Source organism: Chaetodon auriga, chromosome 9 (assembly GCF_051107435.1).
Source record: "Chaetodon auriga isolate fChaAug3 chromosome 9, fChaAug3.hap1, whole genome shotgun sequence".
In the NCBI taxonomy this organism is placed as follows: domain Eukaryota; kingdom Metazoa; phylum Chordata; class Actinopteri; order Chaetodontiformes; family Chaetodontidae; genus Chaetodon; species Chaetodon auriga.
The window spans coordinates 22,058,280-22,073,652 of NC_135082.1; the positions used below are offsets into that span (position 1 = coordinate 22,058,280).

Sequence of the window (15,373 nt, forward strand, 5' to 3'; positions counted from 1 at the left end):
CTCTGACTCTTTAGCAGCTTAACTGTGTTCACCAGCTCGATGCAGGCAGTGTACAGTGGGCTTATCAGAGCATTTTAGGTGTAAACAGTTGCCTGCTGCAGTTGGAAACCAGGTTAGTGAGAGCGGTGAGAGTGAACAATAAAGTTACAGGAAGCAAAACCAAAACAATGAGCTGACAAATGCTAAAACGCTCCGTATTCTGTGAGTTTGTCACTACAAGCAGCCCCATTCACTTTACACATCGTTATCGCTCCATTGTTGATATAAAGATGTTGATTAGGGCAGCTTTAATAACATTCGCTTCATGCAGTGGCTCAGGCTGAGCGGCCCCTAACCCCTTTGGGCCCTTGTACCTCTGTAAGTAATCAATTGCTGCTTGAGCTCGCCACCAAATCTTCTTCTGTTTTTTTCAAAGAAATAAGTGTGACAGAGAACATAAAGCTCATCCCTTCTTGTGTGCCACTGGATTTCAGGGAAGGCATCATGTGTTGATTGGCTGGGGAAAGTAAAAGCAGTTTGAGGAAAGAAACGCTGAAAATATACAAAGAAGGAAATCACCTCACAGGAATCTGCAGTTTTGAATATGTGACCTAACCTTATAAATCCTGCCTCCCTTTGATTTCTATGCATCTGGTAAGCTTCACTGGTAACACATAAAAATCAGAGGTGTAAGATTTAAAGCTATGAAAGACATATTACATTCTGCATTTTTGTAAGAGTGAGATAAGAGCAGGAGAAATAACAGGCCTGATTAACTGATTAAAGATACTGTATAAGGTAAATATGTGACTTTCCTGGGTTGTTCTCCTCCTTGACATTCAACTCTCATTCTTTTCTTATCTCAGAGATTAGCCCTTTTCTGCTTTTTGTGTTCCTGGTTATCTCCTGTGCATTTGGTTGACTTGAAGAGCAGGGGGGAGAAAGATGGGGAGGACAGACAGAGGAGGAGTAGGATGAAGAGAAGCAGGGAGGAGGAGGAGGAGGAGGAGGAGGAGGATGACACAGAGCTGAGCTGCTGATAGATGTGTTAAGCTCTCTGCTGCTCTGCTGTGATGAGAGGAGATGAGAAAATGGAGGAGATCAGGGAGGTGTCGCAGAGCAGGAGGGGAGGAGGAGACGTCACAGAGACTCTTCTGTCCCACCTGTCTCTGCTTTGATTTGTCATTTCATCAACATCATCGGTTATTACAATTAGCATTAATACGCTTAACAATTGTATATATTATTGTTTGTATTTGTTGTTTTTTAAGGATTTGTTGATGTTGTAAAAGGAATGTCCATCACAGACATCCTCAAAATGTTCAATGAGCTCTTAATTGAGATCCATGGCTCACGTAAAGTCTTTGCAGTGAAAGCTGGAGGAAATACCTTCTTTTGAGTTGACATGGCATCACATTTAAATGCAGGTTGTCTGTAGTTTAACTGGATGGATGACGCAGCCTTCATCTTTCTCAGTCTGACAAGCCTTTTTCTCACTGGTGCACTTCCAGTGGGCTGTTGTTGGTTTAGTAGACAAGTGTGAATCCCCTGAAATCTTTCCTCCCACTGTCAACAGGGATGTAGTCATTTGAACATCGATCAAACACAGAAAAAATGTTGATTGTTGTTGTTTTGCAGAGAGATGCCTGAACTCAAAGGTGGACACTTAAAAGGGTTCCTACAAAAATTTCTTAGAAAGAAAAAATGTGTGAATCACAGTGTGGCAGGAGGGTGTGAATTCACCGAAGACATTCCTGAGCTGAAGAGATGAAGGATGAATCCTTTGTTGGGTTGAGGAGACTGTTTTCTTTTGTTTTCTTTTGACGTGAACCGTCCATCAACGTCACTAATTTCAAATAGCAATGTCAATATATATGTATGGACATATTTATTTTTTTACAACTGCTTAGTGGTTCTTTGACACAGAGAGAAACATCGATTTAATGTGGCACGTTTGTCAAGTTTTCTCTAAAAAGTTGTAGCATTTGCCTGGTGCTCCAAATAGTGAGCATACTTGAGTAAGCCATCACAATTATGGGTGAAGGTTTGCTCTTCCCCATTGCAGCTCAACTTCTTCTTGCCAACAAGATGGCTGCATTTTGGCATTTTGACGAAATCGTGTCCATTGCCAGAGCAAATGTTTAGTCCTGTAGACCTTGAGGTCTTGCAGGACCTTTTGCTCGCTCGCAGAGTGGGTTCTGGTGTGCAGTTGGCTGGTTTAAAAGGGTGTGAACCCATGGAGGAGATTCCTGGGCGCTTGAGTCAACAGCAGCTGTGGTTGGTGATGAAGAGAAGCTGTCCAAAGGGCTTTTTACCGGCAACTGCCTTTTCACAGTGAGAGGATGGCTCAGGTGAATGGAGTCAGTGACCATGAAGGGCTGACACACAGACACGCACCTGGGAGAGAACATAACACACATCTCCTCATAGAAAACCAGAAAGATACCTATACATACACACACTCACCTGCAAGAGATGGAAAGGGCATATGCAACATGTGCGCCCGGATACACATAGAAGTTTGCACATATATGCGCGCACACAAAGCGCAGATGCATGCATCGCACACACACTGGCGTACAGAGAGATGGGAACAACGCAGACACCTGGCTGGCATTGAAGCGCTGCTCTGTTTGCATACCTCTCCCTCTCCCCACTCATCCTCCACGCAGCCACAAAGCCGCCACTAAAACTAGGAAAACAAAAACACAAAAAAGAGGCTAAAAGGGGGCAACAGGCGGCTTCCATCCTTCTTCCACCCATCCCTCCCTTCCACCCTTCCTCTGTCTCTCTGTACCAAATGTTTACCTTCCCCCTGTGAAAAGAGAGGGATGTGGACAGACAGGGTGAGAAAAGAAAGAAATCTGGCAGGGGGGAAGGGAGCCAAGGCCTTTAAAGTCTGCCACAGAGCCGTGACAAAAGCCTCCTAATCTCGGTGTTGTCTTTCGGCCCCTTTTTCTCCCCGCACATCCTGCCAAGTGTGTGTTGCTGTGTGAGTGTGTGTGTGTTTGTGTGTGTGTGTAAGAGAGAAAAAGAGAGGAAGAAAGTCAGAGTCGGTGTGTGTGTTATGCAAGCAACAGTGTGTGCGGATTTGTTTGAGAAAGGAGTAAAAAAGGCAGTGTAAGCTGGTGTGTGTGAAAAGAGATTGTGTGTGATAAGAAAGGTGTGTGTGTGCGTGTGTGTGTATGTGTATGTGTGTGTGACAGGAAAGGAATCTTTCCACAGCCGCGCTGACATCACTCAAGCATGCATGGGACAGTTGGAGGAGGCCGGGCCCCTTCAAAGGCAACAGCCTGCCTGCCTTCACATGTGGGATGCCTGTTTATGTGTGCGTGAGTGTGTGTTGAAGAGAATACGAGTGGTCCAGGTCACCCATCCTCACCTGCTCCTCTTTGACTCATAACTGCCCCTATTCGGCTCTCTTCCGCTAAAATGCAACAAAACTGCGTGTGTGTGTCCAGCAGTTCCTCGATCACATCCTTTTCACCCTCTTCAAAAGCAGCAGATGTTAATAGATGTGTGTGCGTGTGAGTGTGTGTGTGTGTGTGTGTGTGCGTGCGTGTGTGAGACCTCCTGAACGCTCCTTCCTCATCCTGTCGATCCCTATCAGGGGCAGCTGTGGTCCAAAGGCCTTCACACACTGCAGAGGAATGTATTCTGGAGTTATCGTGATTTATACAAGGCTGAGATAGACTACAGTGCCACCTACAGGGCGATCAATTTAATGTCAAGTCAGAGCAACGTACAGTAAATGATTGTAATGGCTTATATTTATGGAAAGGAATATCACCAAGAACTGGGTAATATGACTGAATATTAACACATAAATAAGGATTTTTTCTGAGGTCAATTTAGAAAATTTATGTAACATCAAATATAAAATAATGAGATTGTCAGTGCAATAATCCCTCTTCAGCTGTTATGCATTAAATCAGAAACAATTCATTTAACAACTTATTTTGGTATTTTGTTTTGATGAAATGAAACATGAAACAAAACAATTCAACAACATATTTGTGGGTTTCCTTTGTGCTGTTATGGAGGATTTTTGGGTGGATTTTTTTTTGTTGTGTCGCAGGCATGCTTTACAGTCTATGCATTAAAAATACCAGCAGGATGTCCAGTGTAATGACACACAAGGATGCTCAGTCTTTCTGCCTTATGCCCCCTAATAGCCGGGTCACACATACCAAAGAGTGCTGATGAAAATTATAGACAGTCTAGAAAAAAATCCTATACATCTGGGGGATAAGTTCTGGTGGATCTTCGTTAGCTCTGTTCCACTGAATGCTAAACAGTAAAGGTAAAGGGATCACAGATTACACACCGTAAGGCTCCACAGGAACACTTTGTGTGCACCTCCGAAAACAAACAGCTCCAGTGTGAAATCATTTAGTTCATGTCGTGTCTTGCCTAGAGGGGATTACACTTACAGCACCAAAGGTACAAGAATGAAATACTGAGTGACAAAGTGTGAAATCTGGATCAGATTAAGAGAGAAGCTTCTCTTTCACACACGCACACACACGCACGCACACACATGCACACTCACTCACACACACACAGGAAGATGGAGATGTAGAGACACAGAGCGAGAGGGAGGGGTGGACAAGCTGTGGGAACACGCTGCTGAATAATTACCACTGACATCAGAATAGTTTTCTTTAGCTCTCTGAAGTGGCAGGGCTCATTTGTACAGCCTGGAGCCATGCAGAGGTGTGTGTGTGTGAGAGTGTGTGTGCAGAGGAGAAAGTAAGAGAGGGGAAGAGAGATAAAGAGGGAGGAGGTATCTTAGTGCGTGAGAACAGAACAGTGTGACTTCATTCAAAAAGAAAATTATAATATTACTGTAATTGTGTGAGGTACAGCACAAGAGACGGCACAGTGTTTGTGTGTGTATGTGTGTGTGTGTGTGTGTGTGTGTGCATAAGGGAGAGATTATTCTGATTTAGTCTTCTCCCTGTCAGGGTCTGACACCATGACAGCTTAGTCTGCCCCAGGGAGCTATTCCTCTCTAAGTGGACCTTAAAAAACAGGAAACGACTTCAAATCCCGCTGGAGCGCAGAGGAGGATCAGCCCTACTGACTCTGTACAATACCCTTTAACTTCACACACACACATGCTCGTAAGCGCCTGATTATAGTGTGCACAGACCCAGAACACACACACACACACAGTCACACCTGAGCCCGCTTCAATAGACACCATTCACCACCCTGACAACCGGGGACAATAGAGGCAAAAACGCAGGTCGACAAAGAGAGAATCGACCTGTCTGAACACATCTGGCCGTCCTCGCCACCCGCTTCACCGCGTCAGCTTTTCCTTGCTGTGATGACTTCAGGTGATATCATGTTTCTATTTGGATACACTTTGCTTTGCCTTCACTTGCAACAAGATTTGAGGGTGAAATCACGAGTCGTGTTACTGAGGTTACATGCAGCAGGCCAGGAGTGCGGAAGCTATTGTTGATGTGACTGCAGCATTTGTCAGTCAACCCTGAAGCCTGGTCTCACAGGATCCAGTAAATGGATGTATTTTTTCAAGCATAATCCCAGTTTATCTTTGTAGATTGAACAGGTGCTGGTGCTGCACAGTGAGCGTCACGTCAGATCGTGCCCTCGGCGAGAGGCTCGCAGGGCTCTGTGGGTCGAGGCCTGTGCGTCTCTCTGCTGGATTAGTGAAAGCAATTCACTTTCAAAACAACACGGTGAAACAACTCAAACTCTAATGGATAACCTGAGCTGTGACCCCACGTCAGTCACTACCACAGAAATTCAGGAAAACGTGTCTTGATTTCATCTGGATAAATACCGAATCGTACCAGGGTGATCAAAATGCTTATGAGAAAGCCAAAGCTGAAATCCAAAATACTGCAGACCATACTTCATTCAACAAGGCTCATGTCATTATTTCATCAGTTTAATTGATTGTAAGACAAAAAGAATGCAACTCAGCAACACAGAACCTGTGTTTAGTCACCACTGTACAGTACGATACATCCCGGTCAGGCCAATTTAATTCCACAACTCAAAAAAAAATACCTCTATATACATGTCAGTGGGCAGGTTCTATAAGGAACTTTGCTCTGAAGGTTTCATGACATGTGTTGGTTAAGGAGTGAAGCAGACCAGGGAGGACATGGAGTGTCTGAAGGAGGAGGGCGGTTTGAAGACCGGAGACCTCCATCCAGATCTCTGGCTGTATGAAACATCTGGGGTCACCGGAGATCGACTGGGAGGAGAGAGGAGAGGAGGAGTGACTGCTGTTACGTATTTTACACAGCGAGCAACATGGTTGAATAACGAGAATTCATTTGCATTATTATGATTTTATTATGATGCCTTCAATGAATGAAAGTAGTCACCTGACTGTGGCTGAGCGAGCTGTATGGTTGGCCAGTGTGTTCTGATTGGACAATCTGTGAGGGATGGTGCCTGAACATAACACGAGAGAGATCCTACGTTAATCCTTAACACAGGTCACACAGACACAATGGCCATAATGATTTTCTTTCTTTTTTTTTTTAAAGTAGATATTTCTGGGTCATTATGAGCTTATGTGTCCCTTCTTCCATCATATGAGCTTGTTTCATTTGGAAAGTCCTCCAGGAAGACAAGATAAATGGGTGAGTCATCTTCCAGAGTATCTCACATTTTTCACTTCACACAATGTCGAACATGTTAACATCCAACAGGGCAAAACCCCGACAGCAAGTACACAACTCTCTGCTACAGACAGATTAAATGTCACCCCTATTTAGCAACAACAATAAATTAAATCAAGCATTTGATTAGCCCCAAAAAATCTGCGTCTGGTTAAATGTTATGATTTCCTTCAGTACAACATTTACTGAGACACTCACACATGTGACATGCTGTCACCTGATTTATCTGCCACAATGGAGGTCAAATCCTTAAAGGAACTAAATGACATAATCAAAGAGAAGGAGCTCAGCAGGTGTAACCCTAAACATAACAACAGCCAACACCTGTACTGGTTTATCACCGTGGGTGATCGACCGTGGAGTCCGTAAACCCCACACGAGGCTGGGCTGCATGATGCTTCTGTCAGATGATTATAGTGCAATTATGTCAGAGTCAAGGTTACACCTCGTTTAGAAATATGCATTTTTTGGTGCATATCTTTGGCAGAGAGACACTAAGACTTAACTGTAAAGTGTCTTTAATGCCATGAGGGTTGTGAAACTGCACTGATGTAATGAAACAGAGTTATGACTTCAAGAGATCGCCAAGGCAGATCCAAGGTTATGAGCAAATCTTGACACAGACAACACATCTTCCCAAAGTGACAGGCGAAAGCAGGTTTTATGACAGATGACAGAGCAAAGCACAGACCCATTCGTCCGTCTTGTGGAGGACTGATTAATGACAGCCTGGAGACAGTGTTGGGCTGAAAGACAGAGACACAGCGGAGAAACAGCACAAATCAAGACTTTCATTTGCTAGTTAGTCAGAACTTTTATTCTTCGTGTACTAAAGTCTTAAATCATCATTACACAGAAGAACTGGAAGGTGAAATAATGAAACTCACTTTCCTGAACAGACTCCTTTCATCCACCTCCATGTTTTCAGTGCTGCAGGAGAGCAGACGTCATTAATGCTGCTGGGTTCAGCTGGCTGAGCACCGCAGTGATGCCTGAACTTTGTATGACAACATCTAACTAACAACAGCATTTTTACTTTACAATTCATAATGATGCACATCATTTCAATAGCAAGTTCTTTAGTATTTCAGTAACTCTATGCATCCATTGCTTTTAAGGTAAAAAAATAAATAAATAAAAACAATAATTAAACACTGCGCATTTCTCCAAAACTTGAGAGCTGAAAAAAGAGGCTTGTCGCTTCTCTACAACATAGACTAAGTCTTGATTTTGCACAACAGTCAGATTTTTAATCAAATTCACAAAAAAAATCAAAAAAATTTGAAAAGCACTCTATAAATAAAATGTATTATTCTATCCCTTTGTCATTATATGCTCCAGTTTCCATGAAAACCTTATCGGCAAACAAATCATTCATTTACTTTTTACATCAAAACTGAAGTGACCCTGCAGGCACGGCAGTAATACTGCATGTGGGGTTAATATCCGCGATCCATCATCTGCACTGCTTTCTCTCAGTGGAAGAATCTAAAGTCTCAGTGGATAAAACAACATTTGTACTATTAAGCTCGAGCAGCCAATCAATCTTGTGTCAACGGTGTCTGGGAAACCCAATAGGGAATCCTGACTAAAGCCAAGCGAAGCTTCGCTTATTCAGGTGTGTATGTGTGTGTAGACAGCCGCAGGGCAGGGCAAAGCTATAGAGCAGCTAAAGCTAACACGAGACACCGGAGCTGAACCCAGGATATAGCATGTTTGCACTGTGAAACACATTCTCGCCCTTACGGTGAGAAGTAATAAGTAAAAAGAGACAGAGATTGAGGTGGGGGTGAGAAGAGTGCAAATCAAAGATGAACACAGAAGAAGGTTAAAGAGATACAGGAACAGTTATGGAGGGAGAATACTCACACATTAGTCGTGGAGGAGTGTCTTGAGAGAGACAAGGGGGAGTTATATGGGATCTGTACCACTAACACCAAACAAGAAACAGACCCACAGCATCAGCAACCACTTTACACTATGTATTAATGATGACGAGACATTAGTGGCCATGCATGGAATGAATGAAAATGCATGGCTCAGTGATACGACCACAAAGACATGTCTTGAGCCAGATTTATGGCCAGTCAGCGGCCTATTTGGACAAGAGTTTCTGGTTTTGCTCCATAAGCCTGCTGAATGTGCCTTTTCTCAACCACTAACCCGTCCTGCTTGGCTGTATATTTTCTTACGAGCATTACAAAAAGAGTTTTCTGGAACAGACATTATGCAACAAGCGTTAGCCTTGACTTGAGTAATATAATATACTGTCTATTATTAATGAGCTTAATATTCATTATCTTCAACAGCAGCAGCAGCAGCAACAGCTTGGATCACTGCACTCATGACAGAGCAATTTACATGTATATACCAAGTACATGTATACTGATTGCATAGTATAATAAAATCATGGTATCTATGAAAATGTGAGTGCCAGCTTTAAGACACTACAGATTAAATAGGTGCCATACACTGAGATGGCTGTCTGCCATACAGACTAATACAATAGTGACATTAAATTCTAAGATTGCTGTTACCTGATTTATGTCCATGTGCAGTGTGGGAGCTGTGGCTCATCTGAGGCACTGATGAAACTTTGGCACTGAGCGAGAAAAGTAATAAACAAGGTTAATCATTTCCAACAAAACATCACTGTTAGTGTGAATCCTAGAAGGAGAGAACAGGTGAAGTCTCTTCTCCTTTCAAGGTGAACTCAAGTCAGACAAATAATCTTTTGAGAGTTTGGTTCAGAGATTTTCTGGCCTTTTCACTCATCTCTTTGAATGAATTCAGTGTTGGTTGTGGTTGGGACAGGCCAGGAGTAGATGTGCCAGGAGTGACACCTAGTGAGAGGAGAGGCATAACAGCCGGCTGGATGTAAAAACTTAATATGCTGAGGTGCTGTCAAACTCAAAGAGGGACACACCACCGCTATTTAATTTCAAATCATTACAAGCATCACCTGCCTCCATAGATCCTTATTTAGTTCTATTTTAGGCTTTATTTTCTTTATTTTATTTCATGAGCATCAAGATCACTAATGCATGAGAATGAAGGGGGCTAAAAAGATCGCCTACAGAAAAGGATATTGATGAATAATAAATAAAATAGTCCAGAAATAATGCACCTAAATATGTATATAAATCAATCAAGAAAAGGGGGCTGGATTGTTTGTAATCACAGTATTTCTTTCTCAAGCCCAGGAAATTGATAATTGTTAGTGGGGTCGTTTTCATTTCATGCTCTATTGAGATCCATCTCTCTGCTGTACCTCTGATGCTGAAGAGAGGTTTCCAGCTTCGTAATGTAGGCGCTTTGTTCATTCAGCTTCCTTTAAATGAGACAAAAACATACTTAGATGAACTGCAATTTAGGAATGTCTATGAAAATGCTTAGAAACCTATTTTAACTTACATTGTCATGTGCTGCATTTCTTGCTTCATCTTGACGAATCGCTCTTCTAGTTTCTCATTCTGTAATTGATAAAATGGTTAGTGATGCACCTGCACTGCAGGTGTGGCTATGTTATACTGCAAGCAGTGTTTAAATCTATTTTAGTAGGAAGCAAAATCATACATTCAACATGGTTTTCTACATAGAAAAATTAATAGAATGGGGTAGAACTGAACCTCAAACATACAGTCTATGAAATGCCAAATGTAGAAAAACGAAGCCTGAAAGACATTCAGGTCAACAAACACCCACTGCAGCAACACAGAGTGGCATCTCTCACCCTTTGCTGATAGTAAGTCAACAGTCTCTTTTGATGTCTTGCCTGGAACATTATAACCTGAGAAACAGGAAGAAACAATGCTATGTTGAGTCTGCACTAATAAAGTAAAAATTCACACATTTCATATGTAACTCTGCATAACAATTAACAAGACTGCTTTTAATATTTTATGATGTGAAGGTGGAAAATAACCAAACTTTGCTGATTTCTGTTAAGTGTTTGGTCGCCACAACATTGATGTCGGTGAACAGCGCCTTCACCTCTGAGCTGCTCTGAAACGAAGACATTTCATGTGACTCTAACGACAGTCGGATTGTGAAATGATTTCAGTCTTATTCTAAAGATGTAAACTGTCCCCCCGAGGATGCTGTTTAGTTAAAAGAAAGATGCTTACTTTGTCAGAGAGAGGGGATACTTGGCATTTGGCATTGCATATTAAACACTTCCCTTCTTTGCCTGATATAAAAAAGACATAATGTTAATAAAATGCATAATCTTTCATTGCTCATACTGAATAGAGGACATATAGGCTCTAAATCAAATACAGCAACTGAACAGAAAGTGGTTCTCGTGGTGCTTCTGTCTGAGACCACAAATGAATTAAGTGTAACCCCTGAGTCTAACCCTGCAAGTCACACTGAATTAACATAAAATCAAACTCTTGAGAGTTTGATTGAGATTAGAGCCGTCAGAAACAGACCCCTGGCTTCTGAATATGATGAGTGGCTCCCAAAGTGGGAGCAAGGGACCTCCAGGAGCACTACAAGAGCTTTCGTATCCAATGTTGAATGGTGTAATTTCACTCTTATTTCATTTGAGGGTATTGCCAGAAGCAGCTGCTGACAGAACAGGACGAAATCAGAGATTTCACTCTCTTAGCCAAGAACAATACCAAACCCAGTGTGTCAAGAAATACTATCTAAAATGTGGCTTCCTCAGGGGAAGTTTATTCAAAGGGGGGGCTGCTTTGTGTCCTTTGATAGGACTTAATATTGGAAAAGTTAAGCTGGTGCTCCTGGCTTGAGTACACCTGGTGTAAACCTGAGTCGTCTGCAATATCACTTGAAGTCCAACAGATGTCCCTGTCTAATCACGCTTTCACCTTCCTGCGGCAGCAAAGTACAACTGCGGGGACGATAAGGTGCTGAACTTTTTAATGCATCAAACATACCCCCCAGTAATTGTCATGGCTGTTGTTTGAATCATAAGCCTTTTCTACCTTTCAGATAACAGACACTACAGATGACATGGCCACAGGTTGTGACAGCCAGTTTTCGGTCAGCACTGGGGGGAAGGAAGCAGGAGTTGCAGCAAATCCAGTAAGACATTTGAAGATCTGCAACAAGATAAGATTAGCGTTATATTAGCAAGCTAATTTACTTTGCTAAATCGTTGTTGCTGGGGGGGGTTTAAAGTTAGCTAAGTGGTATTACAACTGCCACCTTCATTAAGTACTTACAAACCTTTTCTGCATTTCTTTTAAGTTCAGGACAACTTTGGCTAAGTACTTGTTACAATTAATTACATGTAGATGTGTTATCTTACCAAAGGTATCGCGCTGCAAGTGAAGCTAACATATAGCTAACGTTAGCTAAACAACGGATCTGTTAGCGAAGTTTTACGTCAAACGTCACGTCCTAACTGCGCACTTAACCGCAGACATACCCCTAGTTTGTTCAGTAACGATCTGAAGAAGTTAGCTAACTATTCTGCGTATACATATTCATATATATATTATTAACTCAACTACATTAACTGTCAGCTCAGCTGTATATTTCCTATAAAGTTAACGTTACTAGCACGCACGGAAGGACGTCAGTTGTTAACACTATGCTAACTATGGTAAAGGTAGTGCTTTTGAGCTAGCTAGCCTTACTAAACATGCTACATGAAGAATTAAAATCTCTGAAAACATGAGGTAAGTTATCCACAAAAGCTGTTATTTAATTCATTTCAATTTCAAGTTTCATTTTTCAAAAAGGAAGTGATGACAAAACAATTCTCCTTCAAATTACTTTTATTATTTATCCATAGTATCTTTTGCTGTTGTGTCTACTTAGTCCCAAAGAATTTGCTGCATATTTGCTGATAATGGGGCCAAACAGCCAGACAGAAAGCTCCAGTTTTACAGAAGTATAAACAGTTGTATTGATATTAGATCAGATCACACAGTTTTAATGGCAATAAAGAATAAAAAGGAGAAGAGGGGAAAAAGACAGAAATATTGTCATGTTAACTCAGGCAAGATTGTCAATATCACACACAAACTTTTTTAAAACTCTCCTTACACCTATTTTTCCATGGGTGCATGTCCAGGTCACCGGCTGTTTGGTAAAGACCTTAATATCACAGTGTGTAAAGGCATGAAGTGTGCCTGTTGCAGCCCACAGTATATACACATGGATGGGTATGGGCAGGACGTGCTATAAGGCCATCAGGCTTAGAGTCGACGGGTCAGAGGTCATCTTCAGACCAGCTTCTTGGCGATGAAGAAGTCTTTGAGTCTTTTCATCTGCCAGAAACCAACCGACAGCAGAATAGAGGTCTGCACCACGGCCCACCATAGCACTTTACTGTTGGTGGTCTCGCTCATCTGCCGAAACTCCTCCTCTTTCTCCTGAATGAGAGGAGGGAATAGAAAACATGGAGACGTGAAACACTGTCATTTTTCACTGTCACATCATGCAATGTTATATTTGCAGACACTACAGGAAAATACTCATCTACCCTCTGGTACTCCTGATGCTTGATGATGAACATCATCTGATCTCTGAGGTGGCTGAGGCTGTTCTCCAGATTCTCCAGGCTGCCTTTTGTCTTTTTAGTGTTGTGGTCAATTGAATGCTCTCCAATCTGAATATCCAAATGTAGCTTCTGTACAGCACGATGGAGGAAAATTAGGAGTTATTTTAAAAATTCTACCATATGTCTGCATGCAGTTTGATTCGATCTGGTATTGTAATACTGCAACTGCTTTGCAGCATTTTTCCTTCTGTTAAACAAATTTTGTTTGTGTCCATAGGTCTTACCAGCTTCTCTCCAGCAAAGACAGCGAACCTTGTGGAGTTGGTTTGGAAGCAAAAGAAATGCTGACCAGAGGCGTGAGGTGTGAAGGTGAATTTGCCAAATTTACTGTAGCGTTTGGACATCTGAATCTAGAGAACAGGAAAGACACTGTTAGGCCATCATTTCTTCAGCTATGGGTCAACAAAGTGGAAAAGTTGCTTGTTAAAGTGCAGAGGAAAAGGAAATGATGCGTTTTTGGAAAAAAGGAATAAAGCACACAAACACAATAGCAGAGACAAAGAGTTGTGCTGTCAGTGCTAATCTTTACGCTTAAATTCATTTCATCCTTGTTTGGGTTTGGTTTGAATGGGGGAAACCAGCTGGCACATGTTTCAGTGTACCATGATACACATGTTTGTGTGATGCTGGCATGATGATGCACCTCTCCTGAGAGTGCAGTACCTCATATTGTGGGTCTCTGACTGTCACAGTGACGCCGAGGTGAGGGGAGTGGGTGGGCGTCATCGAATTCCATGGCTCCAGCAAGAAGTAACCTGAAGGTAGGATACAGTCACGTAAAAAAACACATGCAATTGAAGGAAAAGTCATTATGAACATCACAGTATTAGATTAGGCATGAGAAGAAATTATTCATTTTGTATTGCAGTTTAGATTTCAAATGCATCATATTCAATGTTTATACATAATATTTAATATATACATTGTAGTATGTCATTGTAGGACTAATTGTAGGAAATGCTTTGCACTTTCAAATACAATGAGTGGGCTGTCCAGTGAATGAAATGCTCTTTATGCTACCTAATGGGCAGCTTGGAAGTAATAAATGGCTTTTGCACTCACTGAAATAAAAGACATACTATCATGAAAGTACATTACTGCCTGATTCAACAATCACGTGGCAATTCACAGTACAGTTTTAAGAATCTAATTCCACAATCATTACCTCTGTTGAGATTGTAAACGAGACTCAGGAGGAATATTCCCTCTCCAGGACTCACCAGTGACCAGCATGTCTTCAGGAATCTCCTCAATGATGCATTTTTCCTCCAGTTCTCCAAGATCAAAATACATGGCTGCTGCCAACATCAGGTAACACTGGAGGAGAAAGCCAGTGCCTCGCAAACCCATTTTCAGTTAACAATGAGCTATGAAGTTACAATACACAGTGACCGAATGTTTGGCCCGCAGTTCCCAGTGACTTTTTTTTCTCGATCTGTTATTTCTAACTCAAGATTCCTCTAGCACAGCAGGTCTTCTAGCATATATTTAAAGTGCAAGGCTATAAGGGAGACGGTGTGAGTGTGAGAAACTCACAGGTGCTGCTTTGTGTGACGAGACGTTCTGGTCGTTTTGTGACTGGTTAACTCGAGGGCCAGTGGCAAGGCTGCTAAGAATAGTGACTGACTGGGACTGACCACTTGCAGCAGATACAGATAAAACAGCAGTGAGCCCATAATATACAAACATGGATGGAAACATGACATATCTGGCAGCACATGCATATATTTCACATACAGAAAATATCTAGCAATTAATAGAATTCTGTATAGCTATTGGGCATAGCATTAATATATGCAGTAGACTTGTTTCCACTGCAGGGCCAAGTGCCTGCTCTGCATTTACTACACTAAATCAAGAGTGATAGATGCTGAGCTGTGCCCTAAGGGATAAATCGCTCACTATCAACAAGATGAGCAAGTAACATATTCAAGAAGGTGTTTATCCGCCTTCAATATCCCTCTGGGGTGCTCCGGGGTGAGAATATGTATGAGCCTGCTGCACCATATTATGATGACTGATGGGTAATCCTCACAAATTCACTTCTCAGCTCTGGCCTACTGATGTAGTTCTTATTTCTTGGGGATTTATTAGTTTTTTTTTTTAAATATAGTGTTCACATTTTGATCTTTTAAATCAAGTCAGGTCAGTTTTATTTATACTATAGCCCAATATCACAGTTTGCCTC

General features: G+C 41.9%; 2 protein-coding genes across 2 annotated transcripts; both read right to left on the reverse strand.

The window, feature by feature from the left end:
• Positions 1–6,093: 6,093 nt before the first annotated feature.
• On the reverse strand, positions 6,094–11,708 carry rnf212 (ring finger protein 212). Its single transcript, XM_076738527.1, has 12 exons — positions 11,600–11,708; positions 10,775–10,836; positions 10,578–10,652; positions 10,381–10,437; positions 10,062–10,120; positions 9,919–9,978; positions 9,185–9,249; positions 8,517–8,577; positions 7,535–7,577; positions 7,339–7,393; positions 6,348–6,417; positions 6,094–6,214 (listed from the first exon to the last, which is right to left on the reverse strand). The coding sequence occupies exons 1-12, from the start codon at positions 11,706–11,708 to the stop codon at positions 6,094–6,096; spliced, it is 837 nt and encodes a 278-aa protein (XP_076594642.1).
• Positions 11,709–12,847: 1,139 nt separating this feature from the next.
• Positions 12,848–14,535, reverse strand: LOC143325866 (transmembrane emp24 domain-containing protein 11). The gene is made up of 5 exons (XM_076739227.1): positions 14,406–14,535; positions 13,849–13,940; positions 13,410–13,535; positions 13,108–13,254; positions 12,848–12,997 (listed from the first exon to the last, which is right to left on the reverse strand). The coding sequence occupies exons 1-5, from the start codon at positions 14,533–14,535 to the stop codon at positions 12,848–12,850; spliced, it is 645 nt and encodes a 214-aa protein (XP_076595342.1).
• Between the last annotated feature and the right edge of the window lie 838 nt (positions 14,536–15,373).

Bases quoted from the DNA above. Each gene is read 5' to 3' on its own strand.
- LOC143325866 (XM_076739227.1), bottom strand. From the start codon at position 14,535: ATGGGTTTGCGAGGCACTGGCTTTCTCCTCCAGTGTTACCTGATGTTG. The intron at 13,536-13,848 runs GTACTGCACTCT...CCTGTTCTCTAG, and splicing joins TCAGAGACCCACAATATGAG to ATTCAGATGTCCAAACGCTA. The intron at 13,255-13,409 runs GTAAGACCTATG...CGTGCTGTACAG, and splicing joins TCTTTGCTGGAGAGAAGCTG to AAGCTACATTTGGATATTCA.
- rnf212 (XM_076738527.1), bottom strand. From the start codon at position 11,708: ATGTCTTACTGGATTTGCTGCAACTCCTGCTTCCTTCCCCCCAGTGCT. The intron at 9,250-9,918 runs GTACAGCAGAGA...TTTCTCGCTCAG, and splicing joins ACCTCTCTTCAGCATCAGAG to TGCCAAAGTTTCATCAGTGC. The intron at 8,578-9,184 runs GTAACAGCAATC...GTTTGGTGTTAG, and splicing joins TGCACATGGACATAAATCAG to TGGTACAGATCCCATATAAC.